Source organism: Suillus subaureus, assembly GCF_016647635.1.
Source record: "Suillus subaureus strain MN1 chromosome Unknown BJ212scaffold_72, whole genome shotgun sequence".
Lineage (NCBI taxonomy): Eukaryota > Fungi > Basidiomycota > Agaricomycetes > Boletales > Suillaceae > Suillus > Suillus subaureus.
The window spans coordinates 17,618-43,088 of record NW_024538628.1 but is presented as its reverse complement, the minus strand read 5'-3'; the positions used below and the strand labels follow the sequence as shown (position 1 = coordinate 43,088).

The window sequence follows — 25,471 nt, the reverse complement described above, 5'->3', positions numbered from 1 at the left end:
TGGGGCCTCTCTGGATGGAGAGGTTCGATAGGGACTTTAATCCTTTGTTACAAACTAGGGTAGTTCAAACAACAGACAACTTGATAAGAATCAAGGACCTCTGTTGAGATTCTTTACACAAGATGATAAGTCAAGCGTTCAGTGTAAGCTAAGTTAAAGGGAGTGCCTTCAACTTAAGATATGATTCTGATGACAAGAGATTGGAGGTCTCAAGTGAAGGATATTCAGGGTAAAACCTAGTAGGATTAAAGTAGAGAGCTAAAGCATACAGGAGACCTATTTATAGTGAACTACTGTGCTTTAGGGCAGATGTGAGAGCAGAAAGAGTTAGAGATAAGAAATGTGTAAGCGATAGCAAGAATAGATCATCTAGTAATGGCAACGGTGGTTGTGATGTAATACAAGGCATGAGTCAAAGATAAGTCTAGTGGCGGCAACATGCGGCTCATGATGTAATACACAGTAATAAAGGAGAAATGAATAGGGGTGTACATGGTTGTAACAGGGAGGTTCTGGATGTAATGGGTGATGAGCTGAATGACGAACCACACAAGCTGAATAATGGTGACCCATTTGGATAGCAGATTGCTTTTGCTTCAATCTTTTATATCTGCCTCCGTGATGGCAGGCATTTCCACAGATCTAGCTTGGACAAAGTCCAGAAGTTCTTTGGGTGTAAGAGTCCGCCGCTCACTGTCAATGTGGAGCACAAATCCACCCATCCAGGCAAAGAACCTGTGCATCTCTGTCCATCCTGTCAAGGCATCAGTTTCATGTCAGTTTCTTCCTCGCTGATGAGTCAGAGTATGTAACTGACCATCATCTAAACTTGTGCTTCCACCAAGTAACATATTTACCAGCTTCTGCCGCATGGCTCAACAGTAGCCACAGGGCTGGACTCATTGCAAACTAAATTTTTCATTGAAGGCTTTTGCAACTTGGCGAACATTTAAAAACTGCCATGCGGCCCAGGCGACCATGAATTCAGGGGCCAGAAATGCCATAAGCATGAGGAGTAGACAATGAAAGGCAGCATCAATTATTCCCTCTTTCTTACCTGGAATGTCTGGATGGATGGCAGTCCATGTGCATGCAAACAAAGTTAAGCCACAACTTGAGATAATGTCCCACAATGTCCTGGTGTTGCAGGATGGACAATCACTGGCATTGAGTGTAAGGATATGGGTATCATTGAGACCTGGGAGTGAAGTGCGAGCAAATGGAACACAGAGGAGGACAGCACAGAGTAGGAGGGCCATGGTAAGGTTGATGGCATAGTGTCTGTTCATTCTGCCCTCTTTTGAAGGGTTGCAATGTGCATCAATTCATACGTGTTAAGCAAGATTCAAGCACTGACACTCATGCACTCATGCATGCCTCAAGGCCACAGGGAATCTAGATATACCATGTCATGATATGAAGCACCAAGTCTGACAATGATAGATAGGCCAGGGTAAGCTCCCATGGACCAGGCTATATCCGACCCCAAAGGACAACAAATGTTTTTTGTCAAAAAATAATAATCTGACAATGAGATTCAAGACATACATTCATTTGCCCAGCTTGGATAGTATCATTATTGTCTAGCCATACAGAATGCAAGTCAGAGTGGTGATGGCCAGAATGTTGATTTTAAGCAAGGCTATCTGGATGGCTCTGGGCATAAGGGGGGATGAGCTGGACTATGAATTAAACCAACTGAAGCATGGCGATGCCATTTGATAGTCCATCATTTTCACTCCAATCTTCTATCTCCAAGTCCACCTCCAATAACAGGCATGTCCATGGATCTAAGCCCCAGAAGCACCAAAGTTCATTGGAAGTAATAGGGCCCTTGACCAATGGTTTGCTGTTGACATAGAGTGTGAATCTACCATCGATGCTGTCCATCCTATGAAACATCTGTTACATGCTAGTCCCACCTGGCCAAAGAGTCTGAGCATGTAACTGACCTTTGAATTCTACTGCAGGTATAGGAGTGCTCAAACTTCCACTTGTGTCATCAATTTATCCATGGTAAGCCTCAAGCGCTGGTGCTCATACACATGTGCATGCATCTGATGGGTGCACAGGGAATTGAAATATATATTTCGACCAGAGAGCTGACAATGCCAAGACTTTGGTTGTACTCAACATCTTGATTGGTTTGAATTTTGCTGTTATCACTGTGCTACCAGTTGAAGGTTTAGTAAGCATACTTGCACCTACATTGACAATATTTAGATGAGCATTAAAATTGACAAACCAAACAAATGATCACATTACTTTGTGAATGTCAGAGATTTGGCCAGTCTGGGGCTAGTCTGGGGCCAAAGTCTGGGGCAGAGTCTGGGGCCTTCGGCAAAGTTTGGGGGTCATGGCTGACCCAGGCTTGCCCGAGTGGAGGTTAAATTATATTGGTCATGTGTTTGCAATGTCAATCGCACCTCCTGCCAAGCTCCTGCTAGTACCAGTGTGCCCACCATAGATGGCTGCCAACACACCCACCATCCACCTACTACAGGCATGCTATGTTCGTGCTCCGATCAAAATGAACCATATCATGGCCACTCATTGCCCATTCCGCCTCATCTCCCCCCCCCCCATCTTTCTTCCTCACTGCCCACATATTCTCATCTCTCACCTCCTCTGCTCTCCTAATAGCGTTCATTATCATGTCTTCCCTGCAACAGGCAGATGTCACATTTCTGGCTAGATTATCTCTGCATGAATCTACAATTGGCCTTGTCACTGATTGCATGAACTGTGGAGGTACAATTCCAATCACCATATGTTGGAGCGATGCGAATGGAAACTCAGGGAAGCCAATGGCCAGGGTGTGTTGTCTGTATCAGCTATCTATCTTTATGTTAACCTTTCTTGCCAGCATCATCCATGTTCCTTCTTCTGCTGGTTCCCTCAAATTCTATCATGTCCAGATATCATGGCCCTCATCCCATTATCAAGCCATTCCCCATCTCTCACCAGTACCCAGCCAGTGCCTCCTACCTCCATGAATGGCACTGGTGCAGCTTTCGCAACTCAGTTCCCCTCAATGCAACCTCTTGCCTCAGCTGGCAATGGCAAGAAGCCACGCAAGTGAGGCATCAAATGCAGTGGTGCCTTCTGCCACCAAGCTAGTGTGCTGCACTGCCCACATGTAAAGTGCCTCTCCCATTGTATCAAGGAGGCAGGAGGATGTCCAGTGCATACCACTGAGTTGGGTACTAACCAGCAGCAGCACCCCATCGTGCAGCAGGATTGGAATTGGGACTATGACCAGGACAATACTCTTATGCTCCCTGCTGATGATACCCTTATACTCCCTGCTGAGCCCTACTGGATTGATGACAAAGTTCAGATGAATGATGGGTTGAGAGCACTTCAACGTGCACTTCAACGTGCACTTCAGTCTGCTGGTGCTGGCCAGCCTGCCATGCTCCCATCATTTCATGACATCTTGACAGCTCCTCCATCATCACAACCACCTGCACCAACAACACAACTACCTGCGCCAACAACACAACCACCTGCACCATTCCAGTGGTCTCATCTGCCCCCACTGTTGCAAATCACTCATCAACCAACACACTCTCAGAGTGGCAACGCCTTAGCAGCACATACCTTCCCAGTTCATAGGTTGTCGAAGCCTCCCTGTGTAACTGATCAACTCAACCCAATGTGGGCAGGTGATCTCAATGCACATGTGCAAGAGGAAATTGAGAGTAAGAGAGTGTCAGAATGTTGCAAGGAGATGGAATGAGCAGCCAGACAGCGCTTTGTCTTGTATTAGTTTGATGCTGTAAGTTGCTCCTTGGTTTCCCTTCCACTGCAGTACTTACTACTGATGTTTAGGACAACATGCCAGTGTTGATACAGTGGGCTGTTCACTGTCCATACTTCCCGCAATATCAGCTCTCAGATGATCCCACCCTTGTCAACTCCCTTGGCACTGACATTGAAAAGATCGATGTGTTTGAGGAAAGCTTCATGTGCTGGATTCTGTCAATGCTTGCCCATCCTTTCACTCTTGACTCAGGGTGCCATGTTTTTATATGATGACATGGTGTCACTGAGTGCAGCAACTTTGACGAGCTATTTAAGTCCTCCAAACTGTTGACCCACCCCTCTCACATGCACTGAAGGAATCAACTACTAAGCTATGGCACTACAAGGGATGCCAAGTCAGAGTATATGTGTGGTCGTCTCAGCTCTGCCTATGGCTGCTATACTTTGCAAAGGCAAGTGTGTTCGACCCAAGGGGAAGTGAGTGCAACACATCCACAGATCGTGTGAAGTGTGGGAAAGTTGCACACTAATAGGTGAAAGTGCACAAAGGGCTGGGAATGCAATGGGGACTGGGGGAAGATGATGACTGATACTGATGGGTGTGAGAACGACAAATGCGACAAGGATTGAGTGTGATTGTCAAAATGCTACTGACTATGGCTTCCAAAAAATGTGTGCACTATGCTGAGGGATGCTAAGGATACTAACCAGGCACTAAGTGGTAGCTCCCCCCTCCCATAAAAATGTGAATGCTATCATGCAAAAGGCAACTAAGTGCATTCCCACAATGCGGAGCCAACACAAGTAAGGTGCAGGAACGAAGAAGGTATATGTAAGTAAGGGCCCATGATGAAATATGGTGTCATGATAAGAGTAAATGTGAAAACATACCAGTAGGACTTGCTGGACAATGGATGGATGCTCCTGGATGATGGGTGATGAAGTGCAGGAATGCACGTGGGACACATGCAGGAATGTGTTGCGGGAGAGTAGTGTGCGCATTGCACAATGCATGGGAAGATCGCGCATGTATAGGCTGAGTGAAGGAATGATATAGGGAATGATGCCATGAGTTCATGCTGTGAACTGTATGCAGATACATCTCAATATAGGGCTCTACAGGCATACAGAGGCACAAGTCTCTACAGCACTTCAACATGAAGGGTGAGCATGATAGTATACACAAGAAGATAAAGCAATGACAGTCATCCACTGCTGCCTTATCATCAGACATTGAGATTTTTGACAGCGAGATGCCACTTATACCTGAGCTCAAGAAGATGAAGCAATGACAAACATCCACTGTTGCTTTATTGTCAGATGTTGAGATTTTTGATAAGGAGTTGCAACTTACACCCAAGCTGTCCTTGGGAAAGCACCACTGGCCTCAAAGCCCCAGCCAAGAGCAAGGGATGTGCATTGCTACATGAGTGCGACTTATTGGAGTTGTAGTTTCGGTTTTGGGACTGATTAACATTACTTTAGGGTATTGTTCAACCTCACCACTTCATACCACATGTGTCGTGCTTGGCACCACATGGTCATTGACTTCTCTGGCTCTTTGAGCCCCGTATCTTGTAACATTCAAATACCTTGTCATCTTGCTCTTTGTGTCCCTCAGTCATTGTTCACCAACACTGAGGTATGTGTCTCATTTGTCTTACTGTTTGTTTCACACTTACTTAGAGTTGTCTTAGTGTTGTGCTTTCCAACAGGTTATGAGCCCCGTGTCCTAAACGGCACAGAAACTGGAAGTACTACGAACTCCCTCTTGTTGGAGTGACTCAAATCTTTAGTTCAACTCCTTCTCTGATGTGTCACCCCAATAATGGGGAAATACGACCACATCCCAGAGTTGACCAGAGTGGATAACTATATTCCCTGGGAGACGCAGGCGCAGCTTGTCTTAATGAACAATGACCTCTGGTGCCACATAACTGAAAATGCAAATTCGGATGACATTCTTGGAATGGCTTTGTTCTTGCCTGTTGCAGCTACTCCAGCTACTCCCACTGATGCCGAGAAGGCAGCTATGCGAACCTGGCTTATCAACGACTCTAAGGCGAAGACAATCATCCTTTGTAAACTCGCACCTAGCATTCATCTCCTCATTCCTCGGAACACTTCTGTTACAGCGCATGAAGCTTGGAAAATCCTCAAAGACCACTTCCATTGTAATGACGTCAGTTCTCAATTTGTCATTTGGAGATGCATCCAGGCACTTCATATGAAAGACACACATGATGCAAACAACTATGTTGGTCAACACATCAGTTGCCGTGATTGCCTTATAACGGGTGCTTCCTATTCTGATGAGGAAGCAGTGTTCAATATCCTAACTGGGCTGCCTTTGTCTTCTGTGTGGCAATTATTCTGCACGCAGCTTGAGCAGCGCATGCATGACAGCTTCTCTGCCACAGTCGTCAGTTCTGCGCTCACTGGCAGCAGGAACCCCATTACTGCTTCATTCCAAATGAATGCACTCACGTTCGAAAGCTGCACGGCATGCATCACCGCAGAAGCTTTGCGCATGGTCAACATTCATCCTGCAAATGCGTCTGGTCCAGGATCTGAATATGCCAACTCCACATCCACCACATCCGCCTCCAGTGTCAACTCTATCACCAGGCTCAGGAAGCACAAGAACAACCCTCAAGGTGTCTTTTGCTTGACGACCGGATGTGGGCATGGAGATCATGACAAGGAACATTGCTATCGTGAGGGTGGAGGCATGGCAGGACAGGCGCCCTGGCAGCAGAAGAAGAAAAAGGAGACTGCAGCAGTTGCATCCAGCACACCTCCTGTTCCCTCAATGTCAATGCCTGCTCCAGCACCCACTATCGCTGCACTAGCCACCCACACATGCAATCTATCATGTGCAAGCATCGAAGACCTGCCTGATGAGGCCTCCGATAACGATGTCTCAGCGATTGCCCACACATTGTCAACCATTCTCGACTCTGGCACAACCAGCACTCTCATCAGTGATCACGCCATGTTCTGGACCTACTCTACCCAGGATCCCATTGTTGTGAAGATGGCAAATCATGGCTCACTTCACACGTCAGGACGAGGTGATTGTGTTGCTTGGCTTAAGATTGGAGGTACTTGCCATTGAGTGAGGTTCTCAAACTGTCTTCATGCACCTGGCGCCATGTTGAACCTTCTCTCAGTCGGGTGGATGCTGTCAAAAGGGTGGGAATGCAATTTTCGAGGTGACCCTGTGCATTGTGAGCTTGTGTACAAGGGAACATCTCTCGGCTCAGTTGCCATGTCTGGACGTCTTTTCTATGTCGATCTTGAGTTCATTCCTCCTCCTGAGTCAACACCTCTACCATTGGAGCCGACCGAAGTATCTGCATTTGCATGCATTCCACTGACTTATGATATCTGGCATGCTCGCATGGGTCACACTGGCGGAGAGTCTGTCTGTCATCTTCCTCACATTGCTCATGGTGTTACCATAGACTCAAATGTCGCCATGTCACGCTGTGAATCATGCATCATTGGCAAGCATCCATGGCAGCCTCATCCCACATCGCAGTCTCCTCCTGCCTCCCGTTTTTTGGAACTCATTCACTCTGATCTGTGTGGTCCCATTCCAGTCATAACTCCTCACCACAAACGCTACTTCATCATATTTCTGGATGATCACACCAGGATTCTCGCACTGGAACTGCTGGCAACCAAAGACCAAGCTTTGGAGGCTTGGAAGAATGTTCGTGCGAGGTGGGAGACTTGTTCAGGTCTGCGCGTTGTCGCCTTTTGCTCAGATAATGGTGGAGAGTTCCTGAATGACGCATTCACTGCTGAACTCAAGGCAGCCGGTATTGAATGTCAGCTTTCCGTGCCATATGCACACCAACAGAATGGGAGGGCAGAGCGAGTCCTTCGCATGATTGAAGGACAGATGTACGTGATGTTAAACTATGCATGGCTCCCACGTAATCTATGGGGAGAAGCAGCCCTCACAGCAGCATATTTGTTCAATCGCACTGAATCTCGCGTGCTCCCTGCAGGGAAAACACCCTATGAGATACTCCACAAAGTTAAGCCTGATCTCTCACACATTCGTGTCTTTGGCATGCACTGCTTTGCACATATACCCTCTGAACTCCAGGAGAAGTTAGGCCCCAGATCTCGCGAAGCTATATTCATGGGTTATGCCCCAGATGGCTGAGCATGGCGCTGTCGTGACACGGCGACCAGTAGTTTCTTTAACTCCAGGGACATCATATTTGACAAGACTTTTTCTGGTCGTCCATTCCCAACAAACAGTGATGATTCGGATGAGGAAGATGAAGCACTGGCTCCTGCACAGCCCTTGGCACCTGTTCGTCCTTCAACTCCCACAATTCCCTCATCATCCTCCACACCTGCACCTTTACCAGAAGCACGTCGTTCTGAATGGGCATGCATTCCCACAGCACGAGGACAGGTCTTCCAGGAGCAGTTGGCATCGGATTGCAAACACTTGGCATGTCAGCGTGAGTTGCATCAAGCACACATTCAGGGGGTGCCTCTTGAGGGGGTGAATACTTTGCCTGACGCTCCACCAGAAGGTACCACTGATGATCCAGATGCCATTGTCCCAGACGAGGACGAAGTTGGCTATCCCCATGTTCTTGCCAATCTCATAGCCACCGAATTTGCCTGTGTCACCATCCGTAGCAATGCTCGTCGGAATCCTCTCACCTTGGACTACAACATGAAGATTCTACCTTCCACTTTCGACAAGGCAATGCAACATTCAGACACCAACGAATGGCTCAATGCCATGCACAAGGAGATCAACTTGATGTCAGAGATGAATGTGTATGAGTTGGTGAAGCTTCCGGAGGGGCACAGGGTGATAGGATGTAAATGGGTTCTCGAGTTCAAGGAGGATGCAAAAGGTGGGCCAGTGCACAAAGCTTGTCTCTTCGCGCAGGGATTCTTGCAGGTACCAGGCATTGACTTTGGGAAAACATTTGCACCTGTTGCACATCCATCATCCATTCAACTTCTTTCTGCACATGCAGCAGCTCACGATTGGGAGATTGACAGCTTCGACACAAAGCGCACCTTCTTGTGGGGCAAGCTGCATGAAGATGTGTACATGCGCCAGCCGCCAGGCTTCGAGAACAGGGCAAGCTTGGTATGCCATCTTCTGTCTTCACTCTATGGACTGAAACAGGCTGCATACGACTGGTATGAGCTGCTGCGTGTGGTGCTTATTCACCTCGGTTTCCTCCGTTGCGAGGCTGACTATGCTGTCTTCGTGTATGACCATGTCAACAGTGAGGGGGTGCACATCATCTGCATCATCGCATGGCACGTCAATGACGGCCTTGCAGGCTGCAACAATCGCAAGTTCCTTGATCGGATCAAGGGTCGCATTGCAGATCGCTTCGGCATCGCAGACTTAGGGCCAGTTGTCAAGCATTTGGGCATCCAATATGTCCATTCTCGCGCTACTCGAGAGTTGTGGATGCACCAGCAGGAGTACATAGTCTACCTCCTTGAAGAGCATGGGCTTCGCCAATGCAATCCTGTCTCACTCCCCATGGACCCTGCCTTTCCTTTTGGACGAGACACAGACATCCACCCTCACATCAACAATCTCCCAACCAAATATCACAAGCTCATCAGGGAATTGCTCTACCTGGCAATGTACACTCGCCCTGACATTGCCCTCGCCATCATGAAGCTGTCACAGCACAATTCCTCACCCGAACTCTGTCACTACACTGCTGCAAAACGTGTCCTTTGTTATCTCTCTGGTACCCTGTCCTACCGCATACATTACAGAGGAAAGAATGCAGACACCACCATCCATAGCTTCAGCGATGCCGATTGGGCCACATGCCCAGAGGACCGCATCTCCATCACCGGGTATGTCTGGTACTACCATGGGGGTCCTATCTTGCACGCAGCGAAGAAGCAGAGCACTCAAGCATTGTCGTCAGTGGAGTCAGAGTACATGGCATTGACAGGAGCAATCCAGGACAGCCTATGGATCAAATCATTCTGCGAATGCTTGAATATCGCGTTCACCCTGCCTCTCAAGCTCTATGCTGACAACACAGGTGCCATCGCATTGTCGACAGAGGCCGCCAACCACATTCGCATGAAACACATAGACTTACACTACCATTTCATCCACAAACACATCGAAGCCGGCACCTTCTTACCCATCTGGGTTTCCACACATTGCAACAGTGCCGACATCTTCACCAAGGTTCTTCTGTGTCCTACATTCATTGTGCATTGTGCAGGCCTCTCACTTGTGGTGGGTTGAGGGGGTGTATTGGAGTTGGAGTTTCGGTTTTGGGACTGATTAACATTACTTTAGGGTATTGTTCAACCTCGCCACTTCGTACCACATGTGTCACACTTGGTGCCACATGGTCATTGACTTCTCCGGCTCTTTGAGCCCCGTATCTTGTAACATTCAAATACCTTGTCATCTTGCTCTTTGTGTCCCTCAGTCGTTGTTCACCAACACTGAGGTACGCATCTCATTTGTCTTACTGTTTGTTTCACACTTACTTAGAGTTGTCTTAGTGTTGTGCTTTCCAACAGGTACTTAGATTGTGAATATAGTCGTTGTTCACCAACACTGAGCATTGTGCTTTCCAACACGACTGTCACGAGACAACTTTGATACCTGCTTGATGTCACCAACACCACCACTATCCCCCAGTCAACCATGAGAGGATGACTTTGATGCCCATCACGCTACTTCGATATCACCAACACCACTGCTTGAGTCCACCTCTTCAACATCTGCAGTCGAGCATATTTGGCAACCAGCGCTGCCTTCAAAACACCAGTCAGTTCAGGCTGCTCCACATGTCATTCCTGTTCACATTCTGACATATGATAGTGCCAAGCCGCGACGAGTCTGGCCACAGGGAATGTACACAGTTGATATGGTTGTCAGCTTTCAGCAAATGGACATCCCAAAGTTCCATAACCTATATGGTCAGGAACAGCTCTTCATCTTATCTTTGGCAACACTCCATTCGTTAAGGCCACATACCATCAAAATCGCAAGGCATGGTGTGAGACACCACTGACCATCCTTGAGACCCACAAGCAAAGTGGGCACACTCAAGACGGCCTTTAGTCAAACTATCTTGCTGCATGCTGCATCACCTTGGGTCTGGAGAGCAAGAAACATAGCGGGCAGAAGTAGTCATTCCACCCTTCCTTTCTGTCATTGTTCTGTCGTTGTTTTGTCCCTTGTTTGTTCTATACACTTGTTTTATGTAGCGCTTATCCACTGTTGACTCTGGCTGTGAACTTGTCAATTGAGCTACTTTCAGGACCTGCATCCAGAATCTAGTGCTGCCATGAATGCTGACCTGTCCAACCTCAACTTCTTACTTCCTGATGCAAAACCCGACAGTGGAGTCTTTGTATTAGACATGTCCAACTTATTCACTGCACTAGAAGGTGAAGGAGGGCATAACAGATATCCTACGATGGTCCAGGAGTAAGATGCTGATAAATGTATACACAGGTAATCAAATAACAGGTGGATGGTGAGGAAGTTTGCCTTGTGTGTGAAGGGCAGCAACAGTCATACGGTTTCTATGGAGGATCATCTCATCAAGAAAAAAATCGTACTTCACTGGTGTCATCTCTCAACAGATGTTATGAAAACTGCCAAACCAAACATTTGTTTGCTTCACAATTGACAAGTTGAAATAGTACTTTCTGTCATTGTCGAGGAGTTCAGGGTAGGCCTTCATGTCACAGCATTCGTAGCAGAACACATCACTAGCCTTGTGCTTTGTCTTATGATGGAAGGCATCTACATACATTCACATCCCCTCAAAGAACATGATCTTATGACTCTCAACCTCCTGCAATGCATTGCAGTTGGAGTCATAGATCATGTGCTGTGGTTTATGGGTGCGTGGGAGGGAGAACATTTTCTCAACCAAAATCTTGAGAACATAAGTTAGCATGAGTGTGTGAGTGTGAAAATAAACTTACCAGTACATTCAAGACAGCCTCATGGTGATACATTGTGCCACAACCAGAGATGATGCCACAGGGATGAATGACAAGTTGTTCATTATTTGTACACTGACACCGGAATGTAGCCTTGATTTCGGGTGGCATATCCTTGGCACTGCACTCATCAACAACATGATTGGAGACTCCAGTCGATGTAGTTGTTGGTGCCTGAAGGAAGCACACAGCACCAGACACCTTATCATGCTCATACCATTCTTCGACATCTTGAAGGGGGACGTCTTCTGCTGTGGAAATTGTGATTTGGGGAGAAACGCTGTGTGAAGCAATGGAATCATTCAGCTTTGTGGTTCTCTGGCACTGTGTTTTGCTCTTGCTGCTACATGAGGATTCGACATTGGCAGCCTCCATTCAAAGATGCACCAGATCCTGGCAAGATTTGTGCATCTTCCCATCAGCACCAACCAGCATCACTGGCTCACTACAGCCCTCCACAGCACAGACTGTCTCAAGGTGGTGATGGTCTGCTGAGCAGAAACGATGACAATTGCTCTCAAGAGCATTTTTGCACTGTGCAATGGCACAGCAAGGCTGTCCAACTGTCACACCATCAGTCACAATGACTTCTGTATGGTGAAGTGTTCCATCCAGCATCTCTAATATTCTCATACATCCAAGGCAAGTGTGAGGCAGCTCCTCCTGACCCTGGAGGACAATACGAGTGTTCTGTGCATACATGGCCTCTGTAAAGCGATTTTTCTGGTTGCCATCATGTGGCACTACCAGGTGTTCTCCTCATAGTTGGTAGTTGTCAAGTAGGGCAAGTACTACAAAGCAGTCCCAGACTTGCTCTGTCATGATTACATTCCCAAATTGCCAGTGGTTGGTGTTGTCATCAAAATTGCAACATGTCTGGGCAATGCCATACAAATGACCACAGTTTGTCACTGAAACACTGTAATATAACCTCAGTAAAGGACCGCATGAGAGTTGAAGACAATAGAGACTTATGCAATCTGCACAAGGTCCATCCAATGCATGACAAGGTTGGGCTCGATGAATTGATGGTCCAAGACTTGAATGTATTGTGGGATGCCACCATAGTAGGTTCAGAGCTGGTCCTTGATGCCGTACTGTAGAGCTATGACACTAGGTTCGTCATGTGCAGCATGTGATTATGTCATACTCAGTGTCACTGGTTCAAATGTCCATGTGACCTGTGACCACACCCAAATAGATTCGCCCGCAGATGCTTCGCCACTTGCAACCATATGACATGCCACTGCTTCATGATTGTGACAACTTGCTTCAGGATTTGCCTTGCATAGTGCTAATGATGGTAACAAGTGGACTTGGAGACTCTTGCAATATTTACATGATGTTCAGAAGTGTGCAAACCACTCTGAAGTCTATGATGTGGGTGACATTGCTGCTGAAGATGTGGAAGGTGGCTCGAACAGTGTTCCGAAGGTTGATTATGGGCATGGAAAGTGTAGATGTATCACAAACTCGATGTATGACAATTTTTGGTCCCATTAGTGCACAACCTATGTTTTTCCTATGTTTTTTTCTGAATGTCACAAATTAGCTTCATCCCACCAAAATTCATGTGACAGTCACACCAAATAGATTCAATTCATCAAGGGCTGTGACCTGTGACGAACCTAGTGTCATAGCTCTACAGTAGTTGAACTGGTAGTTTGTATTGCATTCTTCATGGGCATTAAGGGTCAGCAAAGCTATCATACGAGCATACAGTGGCTCAAAAAACTGTCCACATGTTTTGACATTTTTCACTATCTATGATATTGTGTGAGAATGAACAAATGCCTCAAGGACATGCTTATACCACATTGTAGTATGGCTTCAGGGCTTTCATTTAAGCCCTACACCGTGGGAATCGGTGGAGATATGGTGGAGACATAAGGCTTATAAAATGATGACTCATGTGGACAGTTTTTTGAGTGTATATTAAAACTATATAAATCATTATTTATGACACCACAAAAATCATGCCACTATTATATAAATTATGAAGTGGTGTCATTATGTTATTTTATGACTATATCTAACTATATAAACCAGAATATCTCATGTATCATAGTCATAATCACCATGAAAGCCATCTCCTCTGCTCAAAGAGATAATATCCTCTCTCTGTCTTATGCTGGCCTCTCTGCTCACCAAATTTCCTCTAGAACTGGAGTATGCAAGTCCACTGTGGCCAAGTTTATCAAAGAAAGTCACCCAGACAAGAAAAACTCTTGTGGAGGATGTCCATCCAAGCTTACCTCTACTGACAAAAGGGCTATTATCCAACATATCACTACAGGAAAGGCTGATAATGCTGTCCAAGCCACCCATTATATCAATTCCACCATCACTACCCCTGTCTCTTCACAAACTGTGAGGAATGTTCTCAAGGCAGCTCATCTCAAGGCAGTAACAAAGAAGACAAAGCCTCTTCTCTCTATCAAACATAGGCAGAGAAGACTAGCCTTTGCCTTAGCTCATCAACACTGGACTGTAGAGGACTGGAAGCATGTTATATGGTCAGATGAGACCAAAATCAATAGGATTGGGTCAGATGGGAAGGTATATGTATGGAAAAAGAAGGGAGATGGCCTAACAGACAGAGAGGTTAATAGGACTGTCAAGCTTGGAGGAGGTTCTTTAATGGTATGGGGCTGTATGGGATGGAATGGTGTGGGAATGCTTGCTGAGGTTGAGGGGAAGATGAATGCTGAGCAGTATGTGGACATTTTAAATGACCACTTGCTGCCTAGCTTGGCAGAATCAGGGATTGATGAAGAAGATATCATTTTCCAACAGGATAATGATCCCAAGTACACATCCAGAAGAGCTAAGGAATGGTTTGAAGAACATAACATTAATGTTCTTGACTGGCCAGCACAGTCTCCTGATGTCAATGTCATTGAACATCTCTGGGGAACACTCAAGAAAAAGCTTCAAGCCTATGAAAACCCCCCTAAAGGAGTATGGGAGCTTTGAGAGAGAGTAGCAGTGGAATGGGGAAAGATCACAGCTGAGGATTGCCAGAAATTAATTGAGAGTATGCCTAGAAGGATAGAGGCAGTAATTGAAGCCAAGGGAGGTCATACAAAATACTAGAATACCTGGTTATTATTGTAAAATACTTGAGTCAAAAAACTGTCTGCATGAGTCACCATTTTGTGAGCCTTGTATCTCCACCATATCTCCACCGATTCCAATGGTGTAGGGCTCAAATGAAAGCCCTGAAGCCATACTACAATGTGGTATAAGCATGTCCTTGAGGCATTTGTTTGTTCTCACACAATATCATAGATAGTGAAAAATGTCAAAACATGCAGACAGTTTTTTGAGCCACTGTAAGTGTAACATACATACCTCAACACTTCAAGTGCACTGTCCAGCCAGGCTTTGCACCCTCGCTATGAGTAAATATGATAATCCAGCGCTGTTCCTCTTTCTTCAGCAGTGTGCCATGCTGCCATGTGGTGCAGCCATGGTTGATGCAAGTCTTGACTGGTGGATATAGTGTGCATCCCACTATGAGTTGGATTAGTATGAAAATGATGAGATATGTGAGCATAGTACCAAGTCCTATCTTATGGCCATGGAGCCTGAACACAACTTCATCTTCAGTGCTTGCCTCAGCACTCATTAGCAGCTCCCAGACAAGGTCCTTCACAATGTACCACAGATTATCAACTGCATTGGATGACATGTTGAGAGAAGTAGCGAGAAATTTAGTCACACTGTCTGGAAGAACATCAGGTGCATGGGAGACAGGAATGCGCTGAGGTTGGGGTTGAAGGACATCATCCTTGAGGAGGCTAGCATGTCAGATGAAACTGGTAAAGTCCACATAGGTTATGTGAGTGAGAACAGGGTGTTTTTTTATTGCAGTGAACAGACGGCCCACATCCATGATGGGCAAAGAGATAGCTGACATCACTGAGTGCAGTGATCAGCCTGCAAGAGGTCACAAAGGATGGGTCACAGAGGGCGGGTCACACTGGCTTATGTGTGGTGGCTTGGTAATGGTTGCAATACGTGACCAGATATAATTTAAACTCCGCAAGGGTCAGCCACAGCCCCAGACTTTGGCCCCAGACTGGCCATTTCCTGGATGTCCTCATTACTTTAATGATGTGTACTATGTAGTGGGAACACCGCGGCAAATACCACAATGGTGGGGCAGCATTTCCCTAGTGCCCATTCTATGCGAAAAACGACTGAAGGGTCTGCATCTTTGCAGGCAATTGAGTGTCCATCACACATTCTCACTTTGGCCATTGAGCCAGCAAGTGCATATAGTATGGCTATGTACTCTCGGATTTGATACCAGGGTCGCACCTAGTATTTTCCCCACTTCAAGCAACATATCCTCCGTCTCAAGTCCCAACTACAACTCAGTGCATTGCTCTGCCGAAGTGACTTGGGTTGATCACCATTCCCCATCAAACTCATTGCCAGCCTTACAGCAAGATGGTTTTGTAGCTGTCATTCATCCTTATTCTAATATTTGTAGCTGAATCGAAGATGATGTGCCATGATGTGGTCAAACCATTTCGGATTACAAGCCTGGATTCTGTTTACACAAACACCAACAAGTGCGCAAATACTTCATTCACTTTGCATTACGTCTATCTATTTCTCAATCAGCAGTGAACTGCGTATTATTCTATCAACAATAGCACCGATAAGAAAGTGGAAACATAACCCACCAGTGTGTTGCTACGTGTGGGTTTACCGGTCCCTTCATTTGTGCTCAAGGCCGGGGGAGTATACTAGTAGCACATCTTACTACCATCCGTCTGATATTAAGGGGGCCAAAAGGGTGAGTCGTCAAGTGAAAGTGATGCAGAGCCAACTACTCCTACTAACCAAGGTAACGCAGGATTGCATTTCCAAGCAGCAGTCAGCGTCCTTGGTGCAAGTCTCGCCGTCGTGTGCACACGCACTGACGGACATTATAGATGTCATCAGCGCAACAATAACTGTGAGGAAGGAGAGACGCATTGTTCGTGCGAGGTAGTATGAACTGTTGAGGTGGTCCAAAGATCTCTTTGGGGTAAAGTGGATGGTAGGGAGATGACTCACTCTTATACTCGTGAAAAATAACTTCGCAAGAATGCTATTTGGCAGAATGATTTAGGTAGAAGTAGTGTTGTAGGCAGAACTATTTTGAAGCGGTTCTGTCAGCATGCCAGGTGGCAGAATGGATCAAACTTTTTGACAGTGTTTCAATCGATGTGAGGCCACGATCCTCCTGAGCATCGTGAAAATGCTGCGGTGCCCCCAAACGGTGAGTGCGTGTGCATCGACTAAACTTACTGCTAGTCACTGAAACCTCCCAATATTTATCCTCCAAACGAGCCGGGGAGTTGAGCGTGCGGAGCCGCTACATGGAGATACTGACGAGGTGAGTATATTAGTATGACGCTCACATGCGTTCATAAACTATTTCAGGACTGCCCTTTTCCATCCCTCAATGGCATGCACACATGCAACATATCCAAATGCTTTCACAGCCACATTTCGATCGAACTGTTCATGTTCACTTACATTCATGTGGCAGCCTTTCCTCCGAAAAATACATAACGCCATATACATGAGGCATAGACGGTAAGTAGTGATGGAACGCCTCTCTATCACAGCAGTTAATTTTACCGATGCAAGGCTGGCCATCTTTCGCACACACACTGACAGACATTAGATGTTGTCAGCGCAACAATAACACTGAGAAAGGAGAAACGCATCGATTGTACGAGGTGGTATGAACTGTTGAGATGGTCCAAAAATCTCTTTGGGGTGAAATGAACGGTAGGAAGATCACTCGCACTTATACTCGTGACAAATAACTTGGCCGAAATTCGGTTTGGCAGAATGATTTAGCTAGGCAGGACTATTTGAATCAGTTCTGCTGGCAGTACTGACAGTACCTGCTAGCAGAACCGTGTTCTGCCAGCGTTGCAGGTGGCAGACGACACCGACGAGGATGGCGTTCGGGGTTGCTTGACATTTTTATCATTTGTCTACTCATCTCGAATGCCAGACTCATCTTGCACTTTTCGCTATCTCTATAGCTGGCTCGTTTTTGGAATGTCTCGTTCAAAAATGAGTGAACTTTCTGTTCTTGATGTGCGGTATGATTAGCGTGCATTTATGACTAGATTGCCTTTGCTGGGGGCTTGTGCTCTTTACAGTTTCGCGAGTTCATCGTCTGTTTCTCGATCTTCCTATGTAGGAAACTCAATGAACCATACAGACTCCTCGTTTGAAACCGCTCATCCATGCTGCGGTCAGTTTATCGTGTATTTGTTCTTCACGCTCCAATTAATAGAAAATACTATGTTAAGACTTACAGCAGCCAGTCAAAGCGGAAATGGTGAAATCAGAGGAGTCCCCGAAGTTCTTGCTATCAAGGTCCAAGTTCTAGTTATTCGAGTGCTCTCTGAACCTTTCCTGATATCTTCCGCTGATGAGAATTCGAAACTGACATGCATCAATTGTTGTAACACGATAGTAAACACAATGAGATTTCAAGATCCTACACGTGTATTATGCTCAAACCTGCGCCCAGTTATATTTCATTTCCTCCAGTTCACATCCTGTGGCCAAGGTTGATGTGGACAGCCTTCACTGCAGTGTAACTGAGAGCATATGAGTTTGTGCTAATATATCATGGACGCAACACTCACTTAGTTAGGGCATAGTCGCCGCATTCGCGACCGATCCCACTCTGCTTGAAACCGCCGAATGGTACATTGGAGTTGAATGAGTTAACGCAGTTAATCCATGCAGTTCCAGCCCTGAGTCTGTGCGCTGTGTTGATAGCACGGTTCAAGTTCTGGGTGAAAACAGCAGCAGCAAGACCGTAGAATGTGTCATTTGCCTGCTTGATCACATCTTCCTCATCCTTGAACTTGATAACGACACAAACGGGACCGAAAATCTCCTCTTGGACGATCTTCATCGATGGGTCGACATTGGTGAAGATGGTGGGTTTGATGAAGTAACCCTCGCTTCCATGACGTTCACCTCCAATCTCAACCTTGGCACCAGCCGCCTTTCCGGACTCAATGTAAGACATGATACGCTGTAACATGCATCAGACAGATGAATTGTTACGGAAGGATCTCACGGCGTACGTTGAATTGAATCTCTGAGACCTGAGGACCCTGGAAAGTGTCAGGGGCAAATGGGTCGCCGACTTTGAGCGACCGAGTTTTCTCCATGAAGCGCTTGAAGAATTCGTCATAGATGCCTTCTTGCACGTAGATACGCGAACCTGCGGTACACGTCTGACCGTGGTTCCAGCTGGTGAAATATAAGTGTAGTTTGCATGACAGCACGCTATACTCACAAGATTCCGAATGCAGCCCAGTTGACAGCTTGTTCGATGTCTGCATCGTCAAAAATGATGTTTGGACTCTTTCCACCGAGCTCGAGGGTGACGTTCTTGAGGTTGCTCTTGGCAGCAGCCTCCATGATCTTGCGACCAACAAGGGTTGAGCCAGTGAAGGCGACCTTCTCAATCTTCATATGCGAAGAGATGGCATTACCGACAGTGTTTCCATAACCAGTGACGACGTTGACTACTCCAGGTGGGAAGCCAGCCTCATTGATAAGGTGGCACATTCGGATGGCGGTCAGGGGTGTGAACTCTGAAGGTTTTAGAACGACGGTGTTGCCGCATGCAAGAGCAGGACCGATTTTCCAGGCCATCATGAGCACTGCGAAGGGAAGAGTGAGTGCATGACACTTCAAACGACTAATATCAACGCACATGGGAAATTCCATGGGATGATTTGACCCTATTAAACGGGTATAAGAGGAAGATCTGGGAACTGCGAAAAGTGCGCTTACAACGACACCGATGGGCTCGTGGCGACTGTAGGTGAGCTTATCCTCGGTAGTCTGCTCAATTGTCAGCAAATGAGCGAAGCTGATTGTCGAAAAGCTTCAGACCTCTTGTACTTGACCAGTAATTTTATCAGCCCAACCAGCATAGTAGCGAATACAATCGATTGAACCAGCAACATCAACATTTCTTGCCCAATTGAAAGTCTTGCCTGGCGAGTATTGGTTAACAATTCAGATGCTTGCTAATTGGACCATGTGCTAACCATTGTCCAATGCCTCCAGAGCAGCAAGCTCGTCAGCATTTTTCTCCATGAGCGCAACAAGCTTTGACATCAAAATGCTACGCTGAGCACCGGGCGCATGAAGACCCCAGATGGTATCGAAGGCTGTCTGTGCAGCGTCGACGGCAAGGTCGACATCCTTGGGAGTACCTTCGGACACTGACATTGTCACCTTTCCATTTGCTGTGCATCGAGTTCATGTAAGATGGTGAATATCAAAGTCAACAGAACATACTGGGGTTGATGACGCTAAATTTGTTGAGATCAGTAGGAAGTGATCGATTAGTGACAAGTGTAGATCATACTCAATGGTGGTGTTGTCTGATCCATCCAGGAACTGGCCGTTAATGAAGAGGCCGGTGTTGAAGGAAACTTTTCCCTTGAAAGCGGACGCGTTGAACTCGTGAGTGAATGTAGAGGGCATGGTGATAATAGATTGATATCTCGCGGGTTGTGTATATATAAGAGCGGAGTGCCGTTACAGACACTGCCAAGGGCCATCATTGAATATTGATTCATCGGCCAAAGGCTTGGTATTTGCAAATTCATCGCAGCATCTTTAGGGAAGCTCATGTGCGCTAGAGACTAACTCAGCGGGAGTGTGAATCAACGCTATGACATCAAGTACCTAGAACAGAGAGATTAGCTAGGGTGTAATGCCAGCGCCTGCAACTATACCAGCTGTAATGTCAAACATACCTCAGTTGCGGGAGTGTGAATCAAACATTAATCAAGGTTGCGAGCAAGCTGGGTTGAGGTGGCAGTGGCTGTTAGGTGGGGATGCTAATTTTAGATTAATGGAGGACCTGCTTCTATCCAGTATCTACCCATATGTGAAGAAGCGTCAAGCCCATGCATGTGAGCTCGAAGATCACAGGGTTGCTATAGCAAGTCAGGCTAACGCTGTACATTTAGGCATCTAATTTGCGCCCTTGACTGGCAAATGAACTGTCATGAAAAAGAACCAGCCAGCTTCTAGGGCTGCCCACACCTGGGCCTGAGACACGCCAAAATAAGTTCTGATTCCTCTCAATCTCAGCTAGATGATGGCCTTCGATCGCCTGCCTCCGCGACGTTTCCTTCTCAAGCTTCTGATTTTCTTTAGAGCCCAGTACTCCTTGCTCTATCTCAGCACGAGGAACGTTTCGAGTCCATCCCTTTCCATGTCACACCCAGCAGACTCGTGGCCGAAGTTTTCGAAAGTCTACTCATATTCCCGAAGACACGTCATCGCTCACTCCACATCTGGTTGCCACCTGAAGGCCTGACGAGCTGCACCTGAATCCTACTCAAGATGCTCATTGTCCCAAATCAACCTAATAACTAAAGGCCTCACCCCCGGCTGTACCATCTCAAGATCGATTACCGCCCTCTCCTCCCCCACCTATTCCGCCGTCACCACCTCACGTCATCCTTGAGGACCCACACTCGTTATGCGGCTTTAGCTGCCATCTTCGCGTCTCCATTCCCTGCCATCCCAATCTGACTACCAGTGTGAATGAAACCAGCCCGTAACCCGCGCCACTCCTGCCGAAATTACCCCTCATGTCAGTCCTTTACCAGCAGACTTGACTTGGCAGGACAATAATGACCTTCTGAACACACACAGAGTGTCGCTGCCAGTCACCATGTTCATGCCGAGTGCAAATGCCAGCCAGCCATTTACCCACTTCCCAAATAGACGCAAGCCTTGACATCAATCTCCTTAGGCTCATGCATCATCCCGTTCGCACGCGTTGCAAAGCAGGAGAATGATACAATCTTTCTCAGGCCGCCCATATCGCCTGCAGGGTCAGGTCAGTCCATGGCCCGTTCATCGTCCGACCTCAGTGGGCCAAGCACACGTGCGACAAGTTACGGCTCTTATGCTTCCTATGGCCCTTACCCCCGCCCTTCTTTGGCTCATAGAGCATCAGAGCCCCACATCTTTATGCTTTCTCGCTCCTCCCTTGTACCGGAGATTCGTTCGCTGTTTCCGTCCTCGCATATGCCACACCCTCTCAGACAACCGCTTGACAATGAGCTTTCGAGCGCTTCCTTGCAACAAGGCAGATCAGGACATGGAGGACTCGTACACTTCTAATGGATTATCTAGATTCAGCTCGATTGCTAGCATCTGTGGGAACGACACCAGCGTGACCAGCGCGATTTATTCAAACGTCATGATAGGAACCAGTGTCCTCTTCCCCTGCTTACACTGAACGGTCATCAAAAAGAACCAGCAACTCGGCGCGCGATACGAGTCCGTAGTACTTCGTTCTATTAGGTGCATGGCTCGTGCAATACATTCTAAAGACCGAGATTGCTTCATTTTATTAGCTCTCATTCCGCCCGCTCGTACCTGTATATGCTCATCATACTTTGCAACAGTACGCAGTAGCACATTGATATCGTTGATAGTCATGTCAGATGCTTTTGGCTTCTTTCTGTGGGTAGATATTGTTGTTGTGCCAGCGCTATGGCGGTTGACGTTGAGTGGGGGCTAAGCAAAAGCTGCCCAAGTTGGGAATAAAAAGTTCGACCAGCTTCACAAAGCCCCTAAATGTTTCAAAGCTCCTGTGCGACAATGGTAGAAGAAACTTACACACAAAGAGGTCGCCTCCAACTGCAGGTATCTCTTTCCAACGACGAGAAAACCTCGTTCATATGCGCTGCTCTTATTCGCAAGGCATTTACCCCTTTCACAAAATGCCAAGTCTTACTCGTCGAAATCGAGGACGTCCCTGTCAGAGCTGGCCTCCCCAATCTACTAATCGCCAAAATATACGATCCTCGGTTTAACTATGAGCGTGCAATGCCACTCCCAAGACAATATCCCATCCCCTGGTCCGCCGCCAATGAAAAAGCTGCAGCTGACCGTCGTACACTCGCACCGGGCGACGACAATAGTAGAGTCCCTCAGTGGGAGAGAGAGTTCTTGGATGGTTCATTGTGGGAGGAAACCTACTACCGCGAGTATGAGGATTCGTTTGCACGTGAAGTCGAAGCCTACAGACGCCTTGGACACCTTCAGGGCTCTGCCATCCCCCGGCTCTATGGTTCTGGTCGAGTCGTTTCAGGCCACGGTGAAGGTCGCGCCATATCTCCAAGGGTGCTTTTCATGGAATACATCCCAGGCGAAAACCTCGCAACCACCCAAGACCCTCGTTTAGTCCCTAGTTCGGCATACCAGGAGCTCGTAAAGGCCGTGAACACCCTCGCGTCTTTCGGTGTCATCCATACGGATATGCGCCCAGACAATATTGTCGTATCCAATAATCACCCTAGACGAGCGGTGCTCATCGACTTTGGGTTGTGTGTATTTCGTTCTGATGAGCCTGACGACAAGTGGAAAGAGACTGTCGTGTGCGAAGGGGATGAGAGGCAACTCAAGCGCTATATGGAAACGTTGGGCATTTGGCACCAGGAATGGGACGCATAATGCTCGGGAGAAAGTAGGTTGGCTTAATATTCCAAATTTGAAGAAATTGTCTAACTGTCCACGAACTTTTCCAATGGTATAGTAGCATGGTCCACTCATAGACCGGCTCGAGGCAGCCAGTCACGGTCAATGCCCCATAACAAGCTAATTCACCAAAATTATGATCATACGACAGGAAAGGAAGCTTTCAACCGTTGAACGTGACCCACATGATGTGGTAGCGATTAGCGCTGGAAGTTAAAGAGAAAAATATTTATTCAGTCCGATGGGATTTTCTTGGAACGTACTTAAACTAGACAAAGCTGAGCTTCCCCAGTAGTAACCTTGTTACATAAACGTTGTATGCTTCAAGTTATCGATGCATGTTCGGGGAAGGCATGGGAACTCATCTCTGGTTGTATACATTTCCCACGTCCCACGTCCTCCAGAGTCTAGATGAGTCGGGGTATGTGTGCGACTCGTTGGATCTATAGTTAATTCAGAGCAGTGGTCGACAACATGTCTCACCAAGTTGGAGAGTTGTCCATGGTTTGCGCGGCTTCAGACGGGCTAAGGGAACAGTAAATCATGGGAGACATGAGAAAGTAGTGAACCGGTCTTGGTGTCCTGTAGGACAGGATGGGTTGGATTAGCGAAGGTGCTAGTATGTGTTGTGTGCGCGTTGGAAAATGGTTGTGTTACATAAAGGAAGGAACGGACAAAAAGGAAAGGGAAGGTAAACGAGACAAGATAAGACAGGGATAAGAAATGCAAAGACCACGATCCGCAAGAAAGATATCAAAAGTGAATTCCAAAAATGAAGACGCACGGTATGTAAACGAAAGTAAAAGTCCCCACATCCTCGAATCATCTCTGCCTCTTGGTAGAGGTCGACGCGATGCTCCACGACCATGACCCTAACTCAACGAACATGAACACAATACGCCACAACCTCCAGTTGAAAACGAACGCAAGTAGAAACGACCAAAACTCCCACCCCAAACCAAAAATCATCGAAGGCAAAACCCACTCCAAAAAACGAAATGAAAAACCCACCTATAAACAGCATTCTTGAATCTGACAACAGACTCGATCTCCACGGCCTTTTGACCACCCGCTTTGCGTATATCAAGGGTTGCGAGCAAGCTGGTTATGAGAAGCCATATTGAGGTAGATTCTTGGGCCGCGGCTGTTGGTGGGGATGGTTTTGGAATGAACTTATAAACAAGATGATATCCGGGTCACGCCGGGATCAAAATCGGAATCAAAAGTAACTCACAGTCGGCGATCGCTCGGGTCAGGTGAAATTGACGCTGCTTATGTGGCCTACCTATGTGATGCGGCATCGTCTAGTACTAGGGGTTCAAACACCTTATGTCGCTTGAAATGAATTCCAAGCACTTTAAATCCCCGCTAATGATCCACATATGTATATGAATATCCATCTGCGTACAGGCTCTGGAGTGCGGCTGCATTCACCCCTCACTCGCTTTCCCTCTGCGTGTGCATCTTGTGTTGTATTTTTTTGTATTGCTTCTAACCATTGATCTAATGTTGGTTTTCAGACAGCAGTGCGAAGTATCGTCTCACTGTGTCAAACCTCAGGCGACCTTGTCAAGTCTGATGCAGCCTCTATCACTCTTGCCCACCAGCTGCTGTGCTGAATCTTGCGAGTTCTCATGCACATGATCAAGAAGAGCTTTAGAGATTCGTTACTTATTAGAGGATCACTTCTTAAGGTTCGGACTCCACATTCGGAATTTGAGCAGACATTGATAATCCTCTTCGTTAACTCTCGCTCGAATCCCCAGTCTCTCATCCTAATCTGTTACTCATCGCGAACCTGCGCATCGACGAGGTTGAGAAGTTCTCGTCATTGTGGTGGATGATAGGTTACGGTTCGAATTTGCTGTGAAGTGGCGTGCAGAAAAAACGATCATTTTCAGACAAGTTCAAACATCCATTGCTTGAGCAGCACAAATTTTTTTCTAAAAACAGCTGTACTGATTGACTCCAAACTAGGTATTGCACCATCAACCATAATACCGCAACGAAAGCAGAAACATGACTCACTATCGCAACGTGCTGCTCGGGCTGCCACACAAAAAACGACTCACTAGGCGGAACAGACACACCAAAATCTCCCCAATTCCGTTTCTCATTGTGTCAGTGTGCATAT

The 25,471-nt window shown here is 46.8% G+C and overlaps 5 protein-coding genes across 5 annotated transcripts; 3 read left to right on the top strand and 2 right to left on the bottom strand.

The window, feature by feature from the left end:
* Positions 1-2,654: 2,654 nt before the first annotated feature.
* On the top strand, positions 2,655-3,742 carry BJ212DRAFT_1487184 (uncharacterized protein; the record flags this gene model as incomplete). The annotated part of the gene is made up of 3 exons (XM_041341245.1): positions 2,655-2,816; positions 2,867-3,078; positions 3,121-3,742. 3 exons carry the CDS (start codon positions 2,655-2,657, stop codon positions 3,740-3,742), a joined length of 996 nt encoding a protein of 331 aa, XP_041186412.1.
* A 2,046-nt stretch (positions 3,743-5,788) lies between these two features.
* BJ212DRAFT_1217260 (uncharacterized protein) lies at positions 5,789-6,133 on the top strand (the record flags this gene model as incomplete). The annotated part of the gene is made up of 1 exon (XM_041329321.1): positions 5,789-6,133. A coding segment is annotated over one exon (345 nt), but the record flags the coding sequence as incomplete, so codon positions are not given.
* Positions 6,134-12,147: 6,014 nt separating this feature from the next.
* Positions 12,148-12,390, bottom strand: BJ212DRAFT_1285430 (uncharacterized protein; the record flags this gene model as incomplete). The annotated part of the gene is made up of 1 exon (XM_041331889.1): positions 12,148-12,390. One exon carries the CDS (start codon positions 12,388-12,390, stop codon positions 12,148-12,150), a length of 243 nt encoding a protein of 80 aa, XP_041186410.1.
* A 254-nt stretch (positions 12,391-12,644) lies between these two features.
* BJ212DRAFT_1304700 (uncharacterized protein) lies at positions 12,645-13,275 on the top strand (the record flags this gene model as incomplete). The annotated part of the gene is made up of 4 exons (XM_041333664.1): positions 12,645-12,675; positions 12,709-12,839; positions 12,876-12,889; positions 13,065-13,275. 4 exons carry the CDS (start codon positions 12,645-12,647, stop codon positions 13,273-13,275), a joined length of 387 nt encoding a protein of 128 aa, XP_041186409.1.
* Positions 13,276-15,127: 1,852 nt separating this feature from the next.
* BJ212DRAFT_1285468 (uncharacterized protein) lies at positions 15,128-15,580 on the bottom strand (the record flags this gene model as incomplete). The annotated part of the gene is made up of 2 exons (XM_041331890.1): positions 15,128-15,288; positions 15,337-15,580. Coding segments are annotated over 2 exons (405 nt in total), but the record flags the coding sequence as incomplete, so codon positions are not given.
* Positions 15,581-25,471: the final 9,891 nt, after the last annotated feature.